This window comes from Trachurus japonicus, chromosome 8 (assembly GCF_045865225.1).
Source record: "Trachurus japonicus isolate A0001 chromosome 8, Traja_1.0".
In the NCBI taxonomy this organism is placed as follows: domain Eukaryota; kingdom Metazoa; phylum Chordata; class Actinopteri; order Carangiformes; family Carangidae; genus Trachurus; species Trachurus japonicus.
The window spans coordinates 28136548-28156152 of NC_140914.1; the positions used below are offsets into that span (position 1 = coordinate 28136548).

The 19605-nt window shown below is 41.8% G+C and overlaps 1 protein-coding gene across 1 annotated transcript in view; it reads left to right on the top strand.

Annotated features, from left to right (window-relative positions):
* The first annotated feature begins 605 nt into the window (after positions 1 to 605).
* cpt1a2b (carnitine palmitoyltransferase 1A2b) overlaps positions 606 to 19605 on the top strand; it is a 92892-nt gene continuing 73892 nt past the window's right edge. Inside the window, exons 1-7 of the mRNA XM_085785071.1 lie at positions 606 to 776; positions 9306 to 9448; positions 11297 to 11436; positions 15031 to 15208; positions 15489 to 15590; positions 16366 to 16503; positions 18395 to 18472. Of these exons, the coding sequence (XP_085641197.1) occupies positions 9308 to 9448; positions 11297 to 11436; positions 15031 to 15208; positions 15489 to 15590; positions 16366 to 16503; positions 18395 to 18472 (777 nt within the window). The 5' untranslated portion in view covers positions 606 to 776; positions 9306 to 9307. The remainder of the gene's footprint in view (positions 777 to 9305; positions 9449 to 11296; positions 11437 to 15030; positions 15209 to 15488; positions 15591 to 16365; positions 16504 to 18394; positions 18473 to 19605) is intronic.

The window sequence follows — 19605 nt, forward strand, 5'->3', positions numbered from 1 at the left end:
CTCACTTTGACTTTTTATAACAAAGTGTCAATAATCTCCTTTTTCTTTTTCTTTCTTTCTTTTCTTTTCTTTCTTTTTTCTTTTTTTTTTTTTTTTTACAGTTTGTGCTGCAGCTAAAGCAAAGCTCAATGACACTTCTTGTTTTACAAACAAGGCAGGCTACATGCAATACAACCGCAGTTCAACTTACTAATAAATACAGCAGTAAATACAAGAGGGAAATAACTTTATAGTAGGCCTAACTGCTTTACTACATTTACTTAGCAAACAAGGCATTTTTTTTTATGATGGTCTTATCTCATCACATTTTTTTTCTCAATAAATCTTTACTGACAACAATATTTTCAGTACAAAGGCAATTATGAATGTACATACAAACAAATGAACAACAGCCAGAGGGATTATTCAAATTAATACAGCAAATAAAGAACACAAATTATATATATTTTGTATACTTTTCTTAACATTTGGTCTTATCTCATCACATCTTATTGCCCACAGGATATCGCATACGTCAGAGGTAACGCCTACATTTAGGCTATACAGTAGGTTCAGCCTCCCCGGCTGTTCAGTGAGCGTGCGAGTGAGTCATCTTCTCGCACACAGACAATCTTCGCTCGTTGGTAGTGGCAGGTTGCCCGGGCGGTGGGTAGAGAGGACACTCGCTTTCTCTCAGTGTACACCTCTGCTCCAGGCCCAGGAAGAAGGGAGGGGTCCAAACAGACGTTTATCTTTCAGCCCTTTTCACCGAGAAAACTCCTCCGAAGACTCAACAGGTAAAAACATTTTTAAATTGCTTTCATTTAGCTCTTATCGAGCCGAAGCTCCAGGTTTTCCTGACTTCCGTTCATCCAGCTGGGTGGGAGCAGACGCTGCTGAGCATGAATGGACCACTGTGTGGTCAACAGCAGTGGCATTACAATGGGCTACTCAACGATGTGTGTGCGTGCTAACACTACGTACTTTAAAAAAAACAGAAGTAATGTTAAGTAAATGTGTTGAATATCTGCTTTGGGCTTGGTTGGTAGAGGGGCTGTCAATGTACACCCACCCCCACACACACAGGCAGGGCCGGTGTAGTGATGGAGAGCAGCGTGGTTGGGATGCACAGAAACTGCTCTGGGTTCAGTCGCATTCAAATAAGTCGCATTCAAATGAGTCCTAGAGAGAACTGAGTGTATTTGTTGTATGTATGTAGCTTATGTGTATGTATGTGTATGTTTGCTCTTCGCCAGCGTTGCCCGAAGTAAAAACTGAACAGCAGCTTTTCCAGTGCACATGTTGTGTTAGCCTGTGTCACATTCAAATACGAACATTTCTGGGCTATGACAAATGAGCTAACAACGGCACAGCACACACATTAGTACCAATATAACGTTAGCCACATATTTGTTTTGTTTGTTGTTAGCTAACTTAACGTTCGCCAGTGAAAACAAACACAAACTCTTTACAGAGACAGCGAGTTTAACCGACAACGGTTTAACCTAGTGTACTTGGTAAACAGGAGCCTGCGGGTTTGTTTTATTTTAATTTACATTACGCATTTACATCAGTTGTTGTGGGTGTTGCAACTCGTGCACGCGCATCTGTTCCCGCCGTCCATGTGCGCGCGCGCTCAGACTTGAATGAGCTGTAGTCGTCTTTCTGCTCAGGCAGGTCAAACCTGTTGAACAGTTCTGCCCGACAAATAACGTCAAAAGACTAATTTGTAGCTTTACTTAAACCACACAACCTAACAATATGTGTTGGTCAAAATCCATGAATTATTGTTACATGACCCGATGTTATGAGGTTAAATTTGTCTCATAGAGGGTGATGTACAAATATTCCTTGGTTTGCAGTTTGCACAGGTGTTTTGCTATCCACAAATACACATTTCCTATTTGTAACTTGTATGTTGGTTGCTACAAATTGATGGGTATTTGTAAATGGATTTGTAAATATATTGGGTAATTGTAAAAATATAATTTTCCATTTCTAAAAAAAAAAAAAAATGGATACAGATTAGGAATATTTTTAAACACACAAGTATGTTGTTCAAAACAGTGGTAAATGTTGATAAACAACCCCACTGGATTAAAAAAAAATATCTTCATATATCATTTATCTATTTTGGTAAGTTACAGATGCTCTAGTCTTTGACCCCAGTGTAATGGTAGTTGGGGAGAGGGAAATGCGTGTGAATGCTGAAAGCAGCTGAACGCAATTGCTGAAGAAATGCTGAATGAGCTGAAGAAAATGTTAAAAAGGTAGAAGAAACAGTTGAAATACTGCAAGACAAGTGTCGTAATGCTGAGTGCTGAAGTGATGGAAGAAGAAGCAGCCTGGGGGAAAAGAGGATATGTAGAAACTGAACAGGCTTTGATATTTTGATTTTATTTAGATTAGTGTTGTATTCACCAGAGATGTGCTATTCAGTTACAGCTTGGTCGCACTGGACGCGGAACCGAAGCGCAGCGCCCTGGAGCGGAGGCAGTTTCAGATCGGCGCACATGTTAACCGGTCTGCCTGGTCGCACATCTCGCGCTGTGGAGCGCAGTGCGCGCGCCTGCAGCGCTTCAGAACGGTTCATTTCTATTTTTCACGCGAGCCGCGTGCGCCGAGGGCGCCGTCTGTCAAGCTGGATAGACCAGATCTTACCAGACAAGTCGGGCACAGAAAAGGCGAGAGAATCCGGTCAATTTTCAAAATAAAATAATTAAATGATGATTAACTAAGTTGTTGCTTGTCCATCTATACATATTTGACCGTTGCGTCTGCACATGAGACACACACACACACACACACATGTTTAAAATGACGTGTGTGTGGAAAACCGAGTGAATACGAGTATGAACAACTGCAGTCGATGTCTGACCGGCGCGGAGAGAGGAGGAGAAGTACGCTCCTAGTGCGACCACCCAAGCGCCCGAGAAGCCGCGCGCAGTGCGCGCGCCCAGCTTCCGCGTGCAGTGCGACCAAGGGGTTAGAAGGTAACACTAGATTGGGCTCTGTAATAATGTTGTTTTGGTGAGTCATTACGTCATGAGCATGTGTCAGTCCTGGTTAGAGTTGAGATATCAGAACTAAGATACGTTTATGCGATGCTTCTCATTTAGAAGAACTGGAGAATAATTTGTGCACAGCGACTGTGGGCTACTAAACAGACCCACACTTTTTCCTCCCACGTCCATTCTCTCCCTCTCATTCATGCACTCACACACAAACAGTGAAATGGCTGTGGGAAGTGAGAAATATGCAGCAATCAATCACTTGGCTGGACAGAGAGAAGGAAAAGAGATGACAGAGGTCTGCTCACAGTCACACAAACACACACACATATGCAGATTCTGGCCATCGACTTCATGAAGATTATATATATATATACTTTCCTCAGGTTGTGTGACTGTCATGTCATGTCACGTCATGTCACCATACTGTGTCACACGCCTCATTCACAGGCAACAGCTGTGCTATCTTCCTGTCTGAGCTAACTGAGCAACACAGCAATGACTCAAAGTCTTTTTTTACTTGTCGTCCATGTGTCCACACTCTAAAGAAGAAGTACACATTTTTAAAGAGAAACAAAAGCAAGCATGCACACGAGCACTTTATGTTAGATTGTTGTCACAGGTCAGCTACTACACCCAGATAAGAGACATAGAGACATAGAGATGCAAAACTGCAGCGCTGCTGAAAATAACAGTGCGTGTGATATCATCTGTATGCTTGATAATGATATCTCAAAGCTGTTGGAAATACAAATATAAAAAACCTCCGTCACTCTAGTATGAAAGGCTGGATCTAGAAATAAAAAGCCAGTCATTCTGGGTGTTAAGCGCCATGACAAAACAGCCATGTGCAATAGTATATTATGTACACACAACAAATCTTGGATTCAGTTTCCTCCATTAAATGCCTTAAATACCAAGTCTGTAAGTCCATATTTCTCTGACATGTAGCCCCGCTGGATTATGGGAGTATCTAAAAAGTCTTGAAATTACAAATTACAAAAGTCTAAAATAATTTCCTTCCACCAGCCGTTTCATTTTGTGCCATTTCAGTCATCACAGTTAAGTCTGTGTGGTCTTAAAGGTTTTAAAAGTCTTGAATTTAACCTGATGAACCCTACAGTACAGCCGTTGATCTATATAGTTGTTTGCTCTTTACTCCAAGAGAATATGGCAGCCTCTCGCTAACATCCAGTGTCCATCAACACATAGGTTTACTGGGGACAAGAATGCATTTTCAAGCATGTGCTCCCTTTCACTCGCACACTAACCTGTTAGCATGACTCGCTTAGTAGTTTAGGATTCCTTTGTTTTCATCCCACTTTTTTTTAAGATGGCCGACTTGTACTGGTAGAATACAATTTGATACATTACTATTTACTACCTTCTACTTGAATGCTATTTAAAGGGATACTTCACCCAAAATCGATAATTCACCAATTTTCTACGTTTTGATTACTCGGAAAGTTCTCCAAACCCCTCCTTGGCATGATGGTGAGTAGAAAATTGGTGAATTATTGATTTTGGGTGGAGTATCCCTTTTTTAAGATCTTGAGAAAAAGCATTGCAGAAAATGCAAAAATATAATCCTGTTAAAGGAAAACATGTTCTTTTTGCATTTTTCCCCCATTCAAATGAATGGAGATGTTCTTCAAACTCTTTAAAACATCTTCCTCTTTGAACTTCAGCTACTTCAGCATACTGCAGCCTCAGACTTCATTCAACTGTTAAACAGTTCACAAAACCTTCAGCTATTAAACACATGTTCAGCTTATTGATATCTTCAACAGGACAACAATTCATTCACATTTTTGACAAATTAGTATCTCAGTTAATAGGTACAGATTTGTGCTATACTGTATGTCATAATGATACATTGTTTACGTTACACTGGAAGATCCCCACTAGCAAAAAGGTGATGTGTTCAGAATGCACTGCTGCAGCATGAAGTAGGAAATGCACCAGTAGGAATTGTTGCTGTATATCATTTTACAATTATAGGTTAAATGACAGGCAGCCATCGCGTCCTCCACTCGCTGCCAACTGACTTGATCAGATGACAGGAGTGGAGACATCTACTGTGCTGTACCTGAGTGTGGGTGTGTAGGTTATGTGACCTACTAAGTGAATTTCGGCACAGACCTGCTCCACCACTCTTAGCAAGTCTCTTCCAAGTTTGACTTAGTTATAGGTCACATAGTACCAGGCCGTATCAGGGCAACAGACTTCGTTATTTCAACTTAATAGTTCTCTTGTAAATTTACCAACTTGTCAAATCTCTATCACCAGGTGTGTTGACAGTGATACTGATGTACAGCATGGGACAGGTACCACACAGGACATTTAAAAGTGTAACTGCTGTTAGGCTTCATCAACACTGTGTCGAACGCGTTTGGCAAGAAGGCTTCAATGTGATACGTTATTTTTTTTTTAGAATATGTGCGCTTCATCTTTAAAATGAAACAGTATGTCCTATACAAGTGCGCCAGCAGGCTGTGACAGTGTGACGATGAGCCAGCACTCACTGTCAACACCAGGACGCTGAAAGTGAAGCAGCGAAAAGGAATTCAGACTCTTTAGGAAGAGTTTGGAGTGGCTTTGGTGTTGTTGTTTTTTTTTTTTTTAGTTTGTCAGTTAAGAAACCAATGAAAACAAAATATACAGTATAAACTGGATAATTGTTTTTTTCTTAATTTTTTTTTTCATACTTTTTATTCGCACACCTGCACAACAGGTGTGACCTGTTTGTTTTTTTAGTAGTTAGTATATTTAAGTGTATTTTATTGGGCTTTTTCACCTTTTTAATGGAAAGTACAGTCGAGAAAGAGAGACTGGAAATGGGGAAGCTGGGGGGGTACATGCAGGAAAGGGATGAAGGGAGGGTTAGGGAAAGGGAATGATTATGCCATTCAAGTTGGATGCACATGTTTGAAACATCCTGCCTTGTGTTAGCTTGCTGCATCTGTTCACCAATCACTGACTTTCATCCTCCTACAGCTGTTTATCTGTCAGTATGATGCAGAAGTATTAAATAATTAATGTCCAACAGTGGTTGGGCAGTTGCCCGGGCACGGCACCAGGATACTCTGCAGTGCATCAACCACAAGCAACACTCTGCTTCCAGCTAAACACTTAGCAATTTTCCCTTCAAAAACTGAATCACACATAGAAGAATGACTTCCTGTCAGTTTGACCATTAACCTCTGCACAGTGCGTTCACTCCGCTGATAAAAGCATCAGTCACTAGGTGGGTTTACATCAGTTTTAAATGTGTTTGGTTTAAATCAGTCTGTTTGAAGATTTCAGCTTGAGCGTATACATGATGGGTTACAAAGTAAACTGGTTGGGTGTTTACATGTGCTGACGAAACAAATATTTCGAACGCATGCGCTTCAGTGAGCGATTGCGTTACTATGGTTACAACAATATTGATTACGGAAGTGCTACAGCTGTGCCAAAAACAAAACGGAAACATACATTGTTTGTTGAGAGCAGTCTTTGCTGTTATAATATTTCTCTTTATTAAACAGCAGCAGGAGAAGAAGAGAGAGCCTATTGGAGTTGGGAGTGCGTATGTAATATGTTGCTGCCGGCGTAATATTTTGATCTTTTAGTATGTATTTCTTGCTGGACATTTTCGCTTGAGTGGCAGCCAGCCAGACACGGCTCGTGCGTGATGTGCGTGCCTGAGTACGTCAAGTCCTGTGCATGCAGAACGAACGCAGCCAGAAATCAACCCGTTTCAAGGTTTACAAACTACCTTCAAACCGATTGGAATTTCAACCGGTTTGGGGTAATTGAGACGGTTTGAGGTGTTTACATGAAGTATTTCAGTTTTTCCCCAACCTACCGGTATTTGAAACCGTTTAAAACTGTCCATGTAAACCCATCTACTTTCACAGTGCATGAAGTTACCGCGGCAACACTCATGCAGGGTTTCCCCCAGAAAACTGGTTAAGCCCGGTGGTAGGGTGGCACCGGCGGCCCATCCGCGGCCCATCGCCGGGCCACCGGTGCCCAAGCATGTTTTTTTGTGACAGGGGCCTGACCCTGACCATTGACTGATGGCAGGGCCCTGTAGGTAACAGATTCATTAAAGGGATAGTTCAACATTTTGGCAAATTGGCCCATTGCCATAATCGCTATAGTCATAGCAGTAGGTTCATTACCTTTAATTGTAGGTGTAAGCTATTTTCAGTACGGCGGAGCGCAGCAGCTGGCTGCTCAGAGCTACGCTATGGAGGCTAACGGAATTTCTTGGTTTCCCTCATTAAACTCATCAAATTCAACATCCCAAAACTCCACAGCGCTTTTGTAGACAAGTTGTGACCTGCACAACCACCACGCTATGAGATAATGACGGAACGATACGAAACGGAGCCGTTTTCGAGGTAAATACAGGGTAAATACGGAGACTGCTTGCTGAAAAACTGTCCCTGAACGCAACGCGCATCAGCGGTTTTGTATGAATTTACCTCGAAAACGGCTCCGTTTCGTATCGTTCCGTCATTATCTCATAGCGTGGTGGTTGTGCAGGTCACAACTTGTCTACAAAAGCGCTGTGGAGTTTTGGGATGTTGAATTTGATGAGTTTAATGAGGGAAACCAAGAAATTCCGTTAGCCTCCATAGCGTAGCTCTGAGCAGCCAGCTGCTGCGCTCCGCCGTACTGAAAATAGCTTACACCTACAATTAAAGGTAATGAACCTACTGCTACAGTATGACTATAGCGATTATGGCAATGGGCCAATTTGCCAAAATGTTGAACTATCCCTTTAATGGAGCAGTAGCATTTAAGGTGTGATTCCATAAGGCCTTATGATCAATGTTAAAAATTGACTGGAAATTTGAAAATATTATCATAAACATCTGTTATTATAAGACATTTATGTAACATATTAAACACCAGCTATAGCAGAGTCTTACAGAAAGGCACTCTTGAAATGCTGTTCAATAACAACAAAAATAAATAAATAATTATTATAATTATAAAATAATATTTAAATAAATAGCATCAACTGTTTGCGTTAAAAACTAAAAAGAACAACTGCCTGGTGTCTCCTTTAGCTTTATTTCTCAGATTTTATTTTTTTTATTCTCCGAGATTTGGAGAAGCATAGACTGTAAAAGATTTGGAGTCACGTAATGACGTACCACGCTCTTTTTCCAGTCAGTCGTCATGGAAACGTGACACTCGCGGATTTACTGTTTGGACCAGAGAAAACAAACGTGTGTGATCGCGAACTTTACGAGCTGAAAAATGAAACAATGGATCATTTTCACATCAGGTGAAAGCCCCGCGGCTCACAGGAGTCCGGAGCTCTGACGCTGCAGGGGACGACGTGCTAACAACTACCGTAACAGCTACCAGCAAACAGCTAACAGCTAACAGCTAACAGCTGCAGCAGCTGACTGCCTCTGGAGCTGCGGCTCGGCTCACGTTAACGTGGACTCGGTGGGTTCCTCGGTCAGCTGGTGAAGCAGCGGTCTGATGAGCATGATGTCCGTGACGTGTCCCGTTATGCGCGACGAAGTTGTGACGTGGTCAGGTGATGAAAAAGACACCTGATCACGTGTTTATTGAGTATAAAAACTGATTTTAAAAAATTAATAAACGATGCTTAGCCTGGCGGGGGGTCAAGTAAGGCCGGGCGGCCCGCCAGGCTTATAATACACTGGGGGAAACCCTGCTCATGAACCAACTGCCCATCAACAATAGAATGGCGAAGTCCCACCCTTCCGTTTCCAGTACATACTGTAGGTCCTCAAAACCGAAAAATTATCACTGAGATTCAATGGGTAAATAAAAATAATTTTCTGGAATTGTGCCATGGAATTCATGTTTATGATATTTAAGGATAATTTGGAGAGTGGAGAGTTGAATGGCTGTGGATGGAGAAGGAAGGGAGGGAAAGGGTGATGACGTGACATCACATACTTGACATAACATGCCGTCTTTCTCATTGTGTTTTTAAAATGATGAGAGTGTAATGCAATGATTTCATTGAAAAAAAAAAGCCACTTTCAACTTCAAGCTGTACATAACTGAACCTACTCTTAGAGGACTGGATAAAACAGAAAAAGTGTGTTTTTCCTCGGTGGCTGGATCCAGTGAGACAACAACATTCCACTGACACATTAAATTACTCAAGTATTTTCACACAGAGCCAAGAGACAGCAGACACACTGAGCTGCTCGCTGGCTTATGAAACGAGCTGTTATGGACAGTAAAATGTTATTAAACCTAATTTAAAACCAGTCACCGGTACATATTTATTTACATTATATAATATTTTGTTCTCCTGTGTTTCCATAGTGATGGCGGAGGCCCACCAGGCTGTGGCGTTCCAGTTCACCATAACGCCAGAGGGCATCGACCTGCAGCTCTCTTACCAGGCCTTGAACCAGATCTACCTGTCCGGAGTCCGATCATGGAAGAAACGAGTCAGCCGCATAAGGGTGAGGATGACGGGAACTAGCACATCCACGTCCAGGGCTGCTCCTCAGATTTTACACTTGTGTTCTGCCATCTTTAAGTGTCGTTGCCATGTTGGTAGTTAGGAGGAGGTATGCAGGTGTAGGGATGAATACACCCTGCCTTATTACAGGGTGTGAATTCCCATCTGTACAGGTGAGGAATGAGGAGTAACATGTAGTGACATGCATGTTTTCCTCCTGCTGGGCTGACAAGGGCACAGTTATGTGTGCATGCATGTGCAAATGTGTGTTGTTGTGCTTGAAAACAAACTTTCAAATCTCTCTCTGTGCAAGTGAATGTTGTGCGAACAAACCCACTGAAATGTAGTTTTTTTTTCTAAGCAAGATTATAAAGACAAAGTGTAACCCAACCCTTAAAGGTAGAGTCTCGAGTTTTTTGCCCAAAATAAGCACTAGACTTATACAAATGAAATCTGTCTTAATCATCACCTATGGGCTTCTAGTCTGGTCTTTTGCTTTGTTTTGTTATGCACGTGGACGTTTCTGGGTGGAGAGCGAGAGAGTCGGTGCCTTCTCTCCAGCCAATGACAGAGCAGCTACGTGGGTGAAGCTACGTGCAGCTAGTCTGGGGCCGTTGACTCGCTGTTTTGGTAGGAAACGGATCCAGGGCGTGAGAGACAGACCTTTCCTTCAAAATAAAAGCACCAAGCTAATAAAATGCGGTAAAACTCTTTAATTTAAGGAATATAATTTACAAGAAAGTCCCCAAGCCATTAAGTTAACATTTTGCTTTTATTGTATTACAAGTTAATGTTTATTTTATAAGTTTTATGTTGGTGAATACTTTTATTTTGGTGAATTTGGTGATTTCGGTATCCGCTACAGACAGGAACCAGAATGCAGACTAATTGGGAGGTAACTGACACCAGGCTCTTCGCTTGTCTGAAGAGCCTGGTGATGCGAGGCTAACGTGCAGCAGAGTAGGAGGCTCAGGGCTGCTAGCCGCACTAGCTGTCCCGGATGCTGCTGAGTGCTAGCACGTCTCTCAGAATCAGAATCAGAGCTGTTTTTATTGCCAAGAGCAGTAAAGGTCAGTTTACAGCACGAGGAACTTGTCTTGGTGTCAGGTGCAAACATAAAGGTACCAAAATAGTTTAAAGGGAGGGATAAAAATTGAATTAAGAATTAAAAAAAAAAAAAAAAAAAATAGAATGAATTAAAATATTCTAGTGCAAAAGATACGCATATACTATATGCAGAAAAAAATATGCATATACTATATAAAAATAGAATAGAATAAAGATATATATACACAAAATACTACTAAATAAGTTATTGTGCAGCAGCAGCAGCAGCAGGCAGGACCGCAAAGAAAAAGAAATACAGTCTGAGTGAAGCGCTGGAGCCGCAGACCGATTCCCGACCGTCATTGACATCTAAAGCCTTGGCTGGTAACAAGTATGAGGGCCGTTGTAGTGAGCTAGCTCAATGCTAACATCGGCTAGTCTTCCCAGCTCACCACAACGGCATAACAACATAACACTGGAGGCTCCCGGTGTTGGTGATGGTCGGCTATCGGCCCACAGCTCCAGCGCTTCACTCGGACTGTATTTCCTTTCCTTTGCGGTCCTGACAACTGCTGATGTCAGGGGCAGGAGGCTACAGCCCGAGAGGAGGGGCCCAGTTTCAATGTTTTGTTTACAAACTGCAACGAACAAAACTCCAGACTCTGCCTTTAAAGAGAAATGTGAGGCCGGCGTCAGTTCATCAAATGTTCTCTATCGACAGAGAACTATTTAAATGAACCCTTGTTTTCTGCAGTTTTGACTCTAATCACAGTGCCTGTCCTCTCTTCTTCTGTGGTAACAGAACAGGGTGATAAAGGGAGTATACCCAGCCAGCCCTTCCTCCTGGCTCTTCGTTGTCATAGCAATCCTGGCCACCATGTACATGCGCTCAGATCCCAGCATGGGGCTCATCGCTAAGATACAGCAACATCTGCCGCTAAGGTACACACACACACACACACACACACACACACACACACACACTTTTCTAGGGACCACACATTTCTGTATGAGATGTTTGTATAGAGTTGGTGATTGATTGTTCTAACTACTATTCACAACTGGCTGGATTCAAACAGTGTAATCCTGTGTGTAGTTCCATCTCAACTCCATATAAGCCCTGTCATATCAGCAATGATCTGTAGTTGTTTTGTTTGTATGACTTGAAGATGATAAACACACAATATAAACTCAGACATTAAAACCATGGCTGGTTTTCTAAAGTAACAATGCAAAATGGTTATCACTGAAACTCTATAATGACTGACTTCTACATAATACATTTAGTGCTCTATATACCACTCAGTATGTCTATGAATATTCTCATTCATCCAGGTCATCGTTCTCTCTCTCTCTCTCTCTCTCTCTCAAATTGAATTGTATGGGATACACCAGCATATCATCAACACAAAACATAATTACCTGTATATTTCCTATTATATTTGCAGCTGTAAGTCCCAGCTCCACTATTAGATGAAGTCTACAATAAGAACCAACAACAGTCAGGAGGGTTTGGAGCTTGATTCAACAAACAGATGTTTATAAATTAATCAGAGTCATTATGAGTGGTGTGGGTGTGGTACCTGCTCTTCACCTTTCCCCTACTTCTGTCCCATTCTATACACTAACTGTTGGTATTGATACTTTTAACATTGTTGAGTCACTGTCTTAACCTCAAACACACACACCTGCTACATTCCACCCAGATAACATGAGAAACTGAAACAAGAGGGGAGTGCATACCTCCACCAAGAACAAACAATTCTCAGTCACTGACCTCGACACGACAAACATATTTTACACCAAGAGCCAAACTTTATTTCCTTAGAAACTGTCAAAAATGTCCCATCTCATGGTTATTTGCTGATCAGTGGAATCGTGTCCTATCACGTTTGTGTCAAACAGCTGGAAACGTCAGCTCCATATGAGCAGCACTTAGACAGTAGAACCTCAACAACATCATCACTGCAGCACTTCTTGGTGATGTCAGTGGTGAGTTTCCCCAGGTCGTAAAATGCAGCACGGAACAATAGAAGTCAAAGCATAGAAATAAACATTTAAGAAAATGAATGACGGAATGAACACATTACTGTTTCACAGGTTTTCCGTACTATCCCATTTAACCATTAATTGCTGTCAACAGCATTAAAAGTCTGATAGTTGAAGGAACATGTATAGGAATTTGGTTGAATTTAAATAAGCATTTTTTCCTTGGGGTGGCAAGAGGTGCTGTCCTGATTTCTTTAGCTTTCTGGACCACCTGTTTGTTCCAGAGGGAGAGAAAATATTAAATAAAAATAGGGTTGTTATTTCTGTGGCAACTCTGGGTTGTGATAAAACCAGCAGTGAAAGTGCACTCGTCGGAGAATTGTCCCGGGGCAGCACAAAGAGGCTGGCCCTGGTGGAACCAAAACCTGTAGTGCATTTGTGTCGGGAACTGAGCCTCTGTTGTTTGCCCCAGAGCCGAGGGGCTGTTTAATAAGAGTGTAGTCAATCAGGCAAAAAGAAAGGTTTTCATCTTAAAGAGAAACTTTGGTTTCCTCATTTAATGCACTTTAAATTTTATATTTAAAGCAGAAGTAAGCGATCCGGTCGTTTTGGCTAACTTCCTGTCAGCCGATGGAGTTAGCAGTCCCCGCCCTCGTCCCTACGTCACCACATTCATGCGCATCCCTTGGCTGCACACACAGAGAGGACCGCCCCTTTATGCCGTTCTCTCTCCTCATTGGATAAAGGTTGTAGGATACAAGGAAAGTTTTCTCCTCGGCTTACAGCAGAGCAGAGTGACTGACAGACCCGTGTTTCGGACCAAACACTCTATGTAAGTGATTGCTGTCGGAAGATATAACTATTTAAGACTTAAATATTAACACAAACATTCCGCTTACTTCTGCTTTAAAGTCTGTGAAAGTTGCCACTGAATTACCTTGTGTCTGGAAGGTGTTTTACAAAACTGTTGTTGGTTTTGTATAAACTTGCCTTTTCTTGGCTTGATGTGCATTTTCCATACCTGAATATATCAACATTCAGATACTGTAACTAACAATGTGGTGTCTGCCTATGAAAAGAAGAACTTCCTAGAACTTACACCTCACAGTGTATATGACAGCTCTTAAGGCAAGGCATCTTTATTTATATAGCACATTTCATACCAAGGCAACTCAATGTGCTTTACATAAAGACAAAACTTTTTTTTTTTTAAAAGAACAGCATAAAAACACAGATTTAAAAGCAGGAGCAAAGAATAAAAAAGTAAAATAAAAGAAAATAGATGAAGTTTAAAGTTATTAGAAATAGCTCAGCTATAAGCACATGAAAAGAGAAATCTTAAAGGGATAGTTCAACATTTTGGCAAATTGGCCCATTGCCATAATCGCTATAGTCATAGCAGTAGGTTCATTACCTTTAATTGTAGGTGTAAGCTATTTTCAGTATGGCGGAGCGCAGCAGCTGGCTGCTCAGAGCTACGCTATGGAGGCTAACGGAATTTCTTGGTTTCCCTCATTAAACTCATCAAATTCAACATCCCAAAACTCCACAGCGCTTTTGTAGACAAGTTGTGACCTGCACAACCACCACGCTATGAGATAATGACGGAACGATACGAAACGGAGCCGTTTTCGAGGTAAATACAGGGTAAATACGGAGACTGCTTGCTGAAAAACTGTCCCTGAACGCAACGCGCATCAGCGGTTTTGTATGTATTTACCTCGAAAACGGCTCCGTTTCGTATCGTTCCGTCATTATCTCATAGCGTGGTGGTTGTGCAGCTCACAACTTGTCTACAAAAGCGCTGTGGAGTTTTGGGATTTTGTATTTGATGAGTTTAATGAGGGAAACCAAGAAATTCCGTTAGCCTCCATAGCGTAGCTCTGAGCAGCCAGCTGCTGCGCTCCGCCGTACTGAAAATAGCTTACACCTACAATTAAAGGTAATGAACCTACTGCTATGACTATAGCGATTATGGCAATGGGCCAATTTGCCAAAATGTTGAACTATCCCTTTAAACCCTTTTCCACAGGATGCAGCTCGACTGTTCACTCATCACTCCTTTTTTTTAAAAAGATTATTTCCATCCTGTCTAACCTTTGAAAGTTCATTGCACCACTGAATCCAGTGGGACTGTGAAGCTACAACTTCATCAACCATACAACTCAGAGCCAATCAGAATCACATAGTCATTTCCTCACTGACCCAGCAGATGCTGCTGTTGCACTTTTTGTCGGGTTTACTTGCACGTCCTCACACTGAGATGTGACATGAAACATGTGGGATAGATCTAGAGACTGTGGGCGCTTTTTCATTTTTTATTTTGCTAAAAGAAGAATCTATTATTCTCTGTGCTCAATGGGAATTTCCGATCATTATCAAATTATTCTCTGCATCTGGCTGCGGCCTCGGCCTCGTCAGTCCGTATGGTGTACATTATCTGCACTCTGCTGGGTGTAATGCTTCATAAACTTAGTGCACTGATGCTCCAGTGAGTGAGACGACTGTAATCTGTCTAATGCTCCTTTCCTCCCTCCTTCTGTCCAGTCTCCATGTCTCCCTCAGTGCCCAGGGTCAGACCATGCTGTCGGCGCTGGTCTTCAGCACTCTGCTGTGGCTCTCCCTCATCCTGGCGCTCAGGTTCTGCCTCAAGCTGCTGCTGTCTTATCACAACTGGATGTTTGAACAGCACGGACGGATTTCCAACACCACTAAAGTCTGGGTGGTAAGACGGGCTTCTCTACCCGATCTCACGGCTCCCTCCAGAGGCCACTCTGGGGAGAGTTCACTCTAGGTCACAGACTCAAAAACACCATTGTTATAGCTGTTTATTTTCACTGGTAGTGACCTAAATTTGAACTACATGGTTTGGTGCACAGAAAGCTTCACAAACATCTTAGATGTTGTTTAACCAGAGTAAAGCAAAAACATACATCCACATGTGGTGTCTGCTATATTTTATTCAACGAAACAGTCATGTGTCTGTGTCTCTTGGCTCCACACAGACTCTGTTGAGGTTGTTATCCAGCAGGAAGCCTCTGCTCTACAGCTACCAGACGTCTCTCCCTCACCTGCCTGTTCCCCCCATCAAAGACACACTGAGCAGGGTGAGTACTCACACGTGAACACACTTGCAACCGCAGAAAAAATGAAGAGACCACAAATTATGAGTTTCTCTGCTTTTACTATTTATGGGTGTGAAATGAATAGTTTTGTTTTATTCTAAACTACTGAAAACATTTCTCACAAAATTGGAATAAAAGAAATAACAAGTAATTGCGTCATAAAGTCTAGAAATAGCCTAGAAATAACGATCAATTTCATAGTAATGTCAAGAAATATTGGCAATAAATAACAGATTTGTTGGAGAAAAATTCTGGCCTTTCCCAAAAAATCTTTTGCCTTTATGAAAAACATGACATTACTATGAAACTGACCCTTATTTCTAGGCTATTTCTTGACATTACTATGCCATTAATTGTTATTTCTTGGCATTATCACGTAATTAACGGCCTGTTAATTGAAGGGTTAATGAATATTTTCACTTGGGAAGAGTTTATAAATCAAATTTAGTTAGGATAATGTCAATGCCAGCAGTGGTTTTTATAATCTTCCTATAAAATCAGATGCGGTTCAGGTGATGACCTCATCATTGTCTCATTAAGAACAATGTGTTTATGTTGGTATTTAAAATAACAAACTTGAATGGACTGAGTGCCGTCATGTAGTGATGCTTTTTAAGAAACATTTGGTCTCTTAATTTTTTCCACGGCTGTATATGAATGAACACTCTATGTATGAATCGTCATCTAAATGAATGAAAAATGGAACAACCCTTTACGCTAAACCCACAAAGCTTACTGAAACTTGATCCTCTCTCAGTACCTGCAGTCAGTCCGCCCCTTGTTGACCGACCCCGGGTATAAACGGATGACGGAACTGGCCGGTCAGTTTGAGTCCAGCCTGGGAAACCGTCTCCAGCGCTACCTGAAACTCAAAGCTCTGTGGGCGACCAACTATGTAAGTGTACACACATTTTTGTCTATCCACACGTTTTTTGAACCGAACTCAAACCATTAATAACGTAGTTCAAAGTCAGCCGCCCAGACCCCTATGGTTGGAACACAAGCACTGAAAGTGGTTTCAGACTATAATGTGTTCACTGTGTGCATGGAATGTTTAATTTTATAAACAGTCTTCCCCGAACCTGGATGTTAGAGGAGCAGAAAGAGGCATGGGAGAGGAGTTGTGAAACTTTTTGTTTATGTTCCATTGTCTTATGGATCAAGATGAAACAAGTTTATTTTATTTGTATAGCCTCTATATTACAGTTTTATCTCAAATGTCATTTCAACATCATCTACCCTTAGACCCTCACTTCAACTGAGGATGAGAAAGCATGAGTAAGGAAAAAAAGTAACTGACATGAACTCAGAGGAGCAATGCCTCACCCAGATGCCTCACCCAGATGTGCAACATACTGTATGAAGAGCTGTTTTCCAAAACACTATAAATCCATTTTAATAGTTTTCAAGAAAATTTTTAACTAGACCCACCCATTTTGTTAATATTCAGTTTATCCTGTTGAAATGAGATTTTTTTTTAAAAACGCTATAAATCCACATTTAAAAAAACAAAAACTGATGGTTTCTGTCTTGAAAAAGCAACCAACAAAAAAAATAGAAAGAAAGAATGAGATCATCACTGAGTTGCGTGTGTCTGTGTGTGTGTGTCTGTGTGTGTGAGTTGGGGGGGGGGGGGGGGTCGACGGTAATGATGTAGTCTGTCCACGGTTACTTAACCAAAAGTCTCTTGACATATTAAACAAAGAGAACTATGGACTATGGAAGTTTTAATAGTCAAAATACAGACGTTATCATGACGTGAACCCATGTTGCTGTAAACAAAAATACGTCTTTGCTGTAAAAAAAAAAAAAAAAAAAATCCATTGTTGATTCAGAGGAGACGGAGGAACCCGGTGTTCCCGGCGGGGGCGGGGCCCCTACGGTATGCGGGGGCTGTGGGGGTATAGCTACTTAACGGCTCAGTGTCCACCACATAAACAGATAATTATTAACACAGAAACCAGAAACTACTGAATGAATGACTGAAAACAAACCTCGGTTCAGAGCACCGCCATGTTGGACTGCATGGAGCGCTCATAGAATTCTGATTGGTCGAGAGAGGACATGTCGCATTTTGTCTAAAAATAGGTTTGGCGCTTATCGCGGTTTGGAGGGGAACTGCATCTTGCGGTGACAGGGAAATGTAGCGATTTGATGTGATGCATTGATGGAGCAGTGAAAAGGTTCAGTACACAGCAAAATGGCGTGACAAACTCTTTTTTTTTTTTTTTGGTTTATCACGTTTTGGAAAAGAGCTCTTCATATGTTGTTAGTACAGACAAGAAAACAGTTTACATCATGAAATATGTAATAGTGCAGTCAAGAGGAACCGATGCAGGAACACTGGCAGGCTGGTTTAGTGATGCAGGCGGCGGTCGCTACAGAGACACGCAGCTCTCCAGTCTGTGTCAACGTCCAGGTTTGAAAATTAACAATGATTTTTATGAATGGACACAGGATAATTCTCTAAGGACCAACAGCCACGCGCCAGGAAAACCACAAGACAACAAAGACCACAGACAGATAGTTACTCCAGCCAAGATCCACACCAGCAACTCTGTTAACATTTCCCACAGGGGAAAACACCGTGGCCAAACCACAACATACAGCAGATAACACTTCAGATGAAACTACTCGAAAAGGATAAAATGCGCTGCCTCTACATACAAGACAGTTTATCTGATTTTGAACGTGCAGCATCTAGTACTGTAGCTGTTTGTGTGTTGTTTTGTCCTTTTTTAATGAATGAACAGAAGACCAGATTTCTTGTCCTGGTTTGATTCCAGGTGAGTGACTGGTGGGAGGAATACATCTACCTGAGAAGCCGAGGTCCCCTCATGGTCAACAGTAACTACTATGGCATGGTAACCAGCTGCTTCATCACTTTGAAAACTTTTTCTATTCTTTTTTATTCATTAGCTCTTTTCTTGTGCAACTACGGAGCCCTTGATATATCATGGAATAAAAAAAATATAATTTGTGGCCACGAAATAGCAAGTCGGTCCCACGAAATAGCAAGTCGTTCCCACGAAATAGTAAGTCGTTCCCACGAAATAGTAATTCGTTCCCACGAAATAGTAATTTGTGGCCACGAAATATTAAGTCGTTCCCACGAAATACCTAAATCGTGGGAACGAATTACTATTTCGTTCCCACGAAATAGATATAACGTGCGCACGAAATACTAATCCTACTCCTGGACACATATGCGCCGATTCCGGCCACCCACTGACCAGGTTGAGCACCCACTGAGGGGGCACGCCACCAGATGTGCATTTCTCCGTGCCGCCTCGGCCCCTCAGCTGTGTGTCTGTGGGTAGCTCGTGTGTGCGTAGCCTGTGTCAATGTGTGTACTAGAACCGCCAACATCCTAATCCCCCTTAAAACGCCACAGCGGTCTCGTCATGTGTAATTACATTGTTTCCAGTCGCAAACAGTTCTGTAAGTGGAAAAAATAATATTTAATTTTTAGTAGTGTTCGTCCTTCTTCATATTATGTTGTGTTGGGGTCTTGATTGGATGTGGTTGGGGGGTTAGACTGAGTGATGTTACAGCACCGCTTGTTGCACCTACAGCAGACACTTCTGCCTACAGCTCAAAATGACGCATCTGGACACATGTGCTGCTCTCATGTCAAGAGTCGATGTCGCTGTTCACTGGATTTTTATTTTTTCTAGGTCAGTTTGTTATCAACTCCAGTGTTTTACAGTTGTTCTACCTGGATGCTACGTAGTTTAGGCTCCACGCCCACAGAAACCTGTTATTACCGGACTGGACAGCAGCCGAGATAATTAGGCTATTATTACGTTATAATTCAATAATCATTATGACCGAGAGTGAGTAGGCTATACATACTGTATGGCGCTTTATATCTAACACAGACTAATCATGATCTAGTCTGTCCTGAGCCCACAAAATAAAGTTTGTGAAGTGTCTGTGTAACGGAGCTCCGCGCACCTCCGTTACACAGACAGTCCGCGCACCTCCGTTACATCTG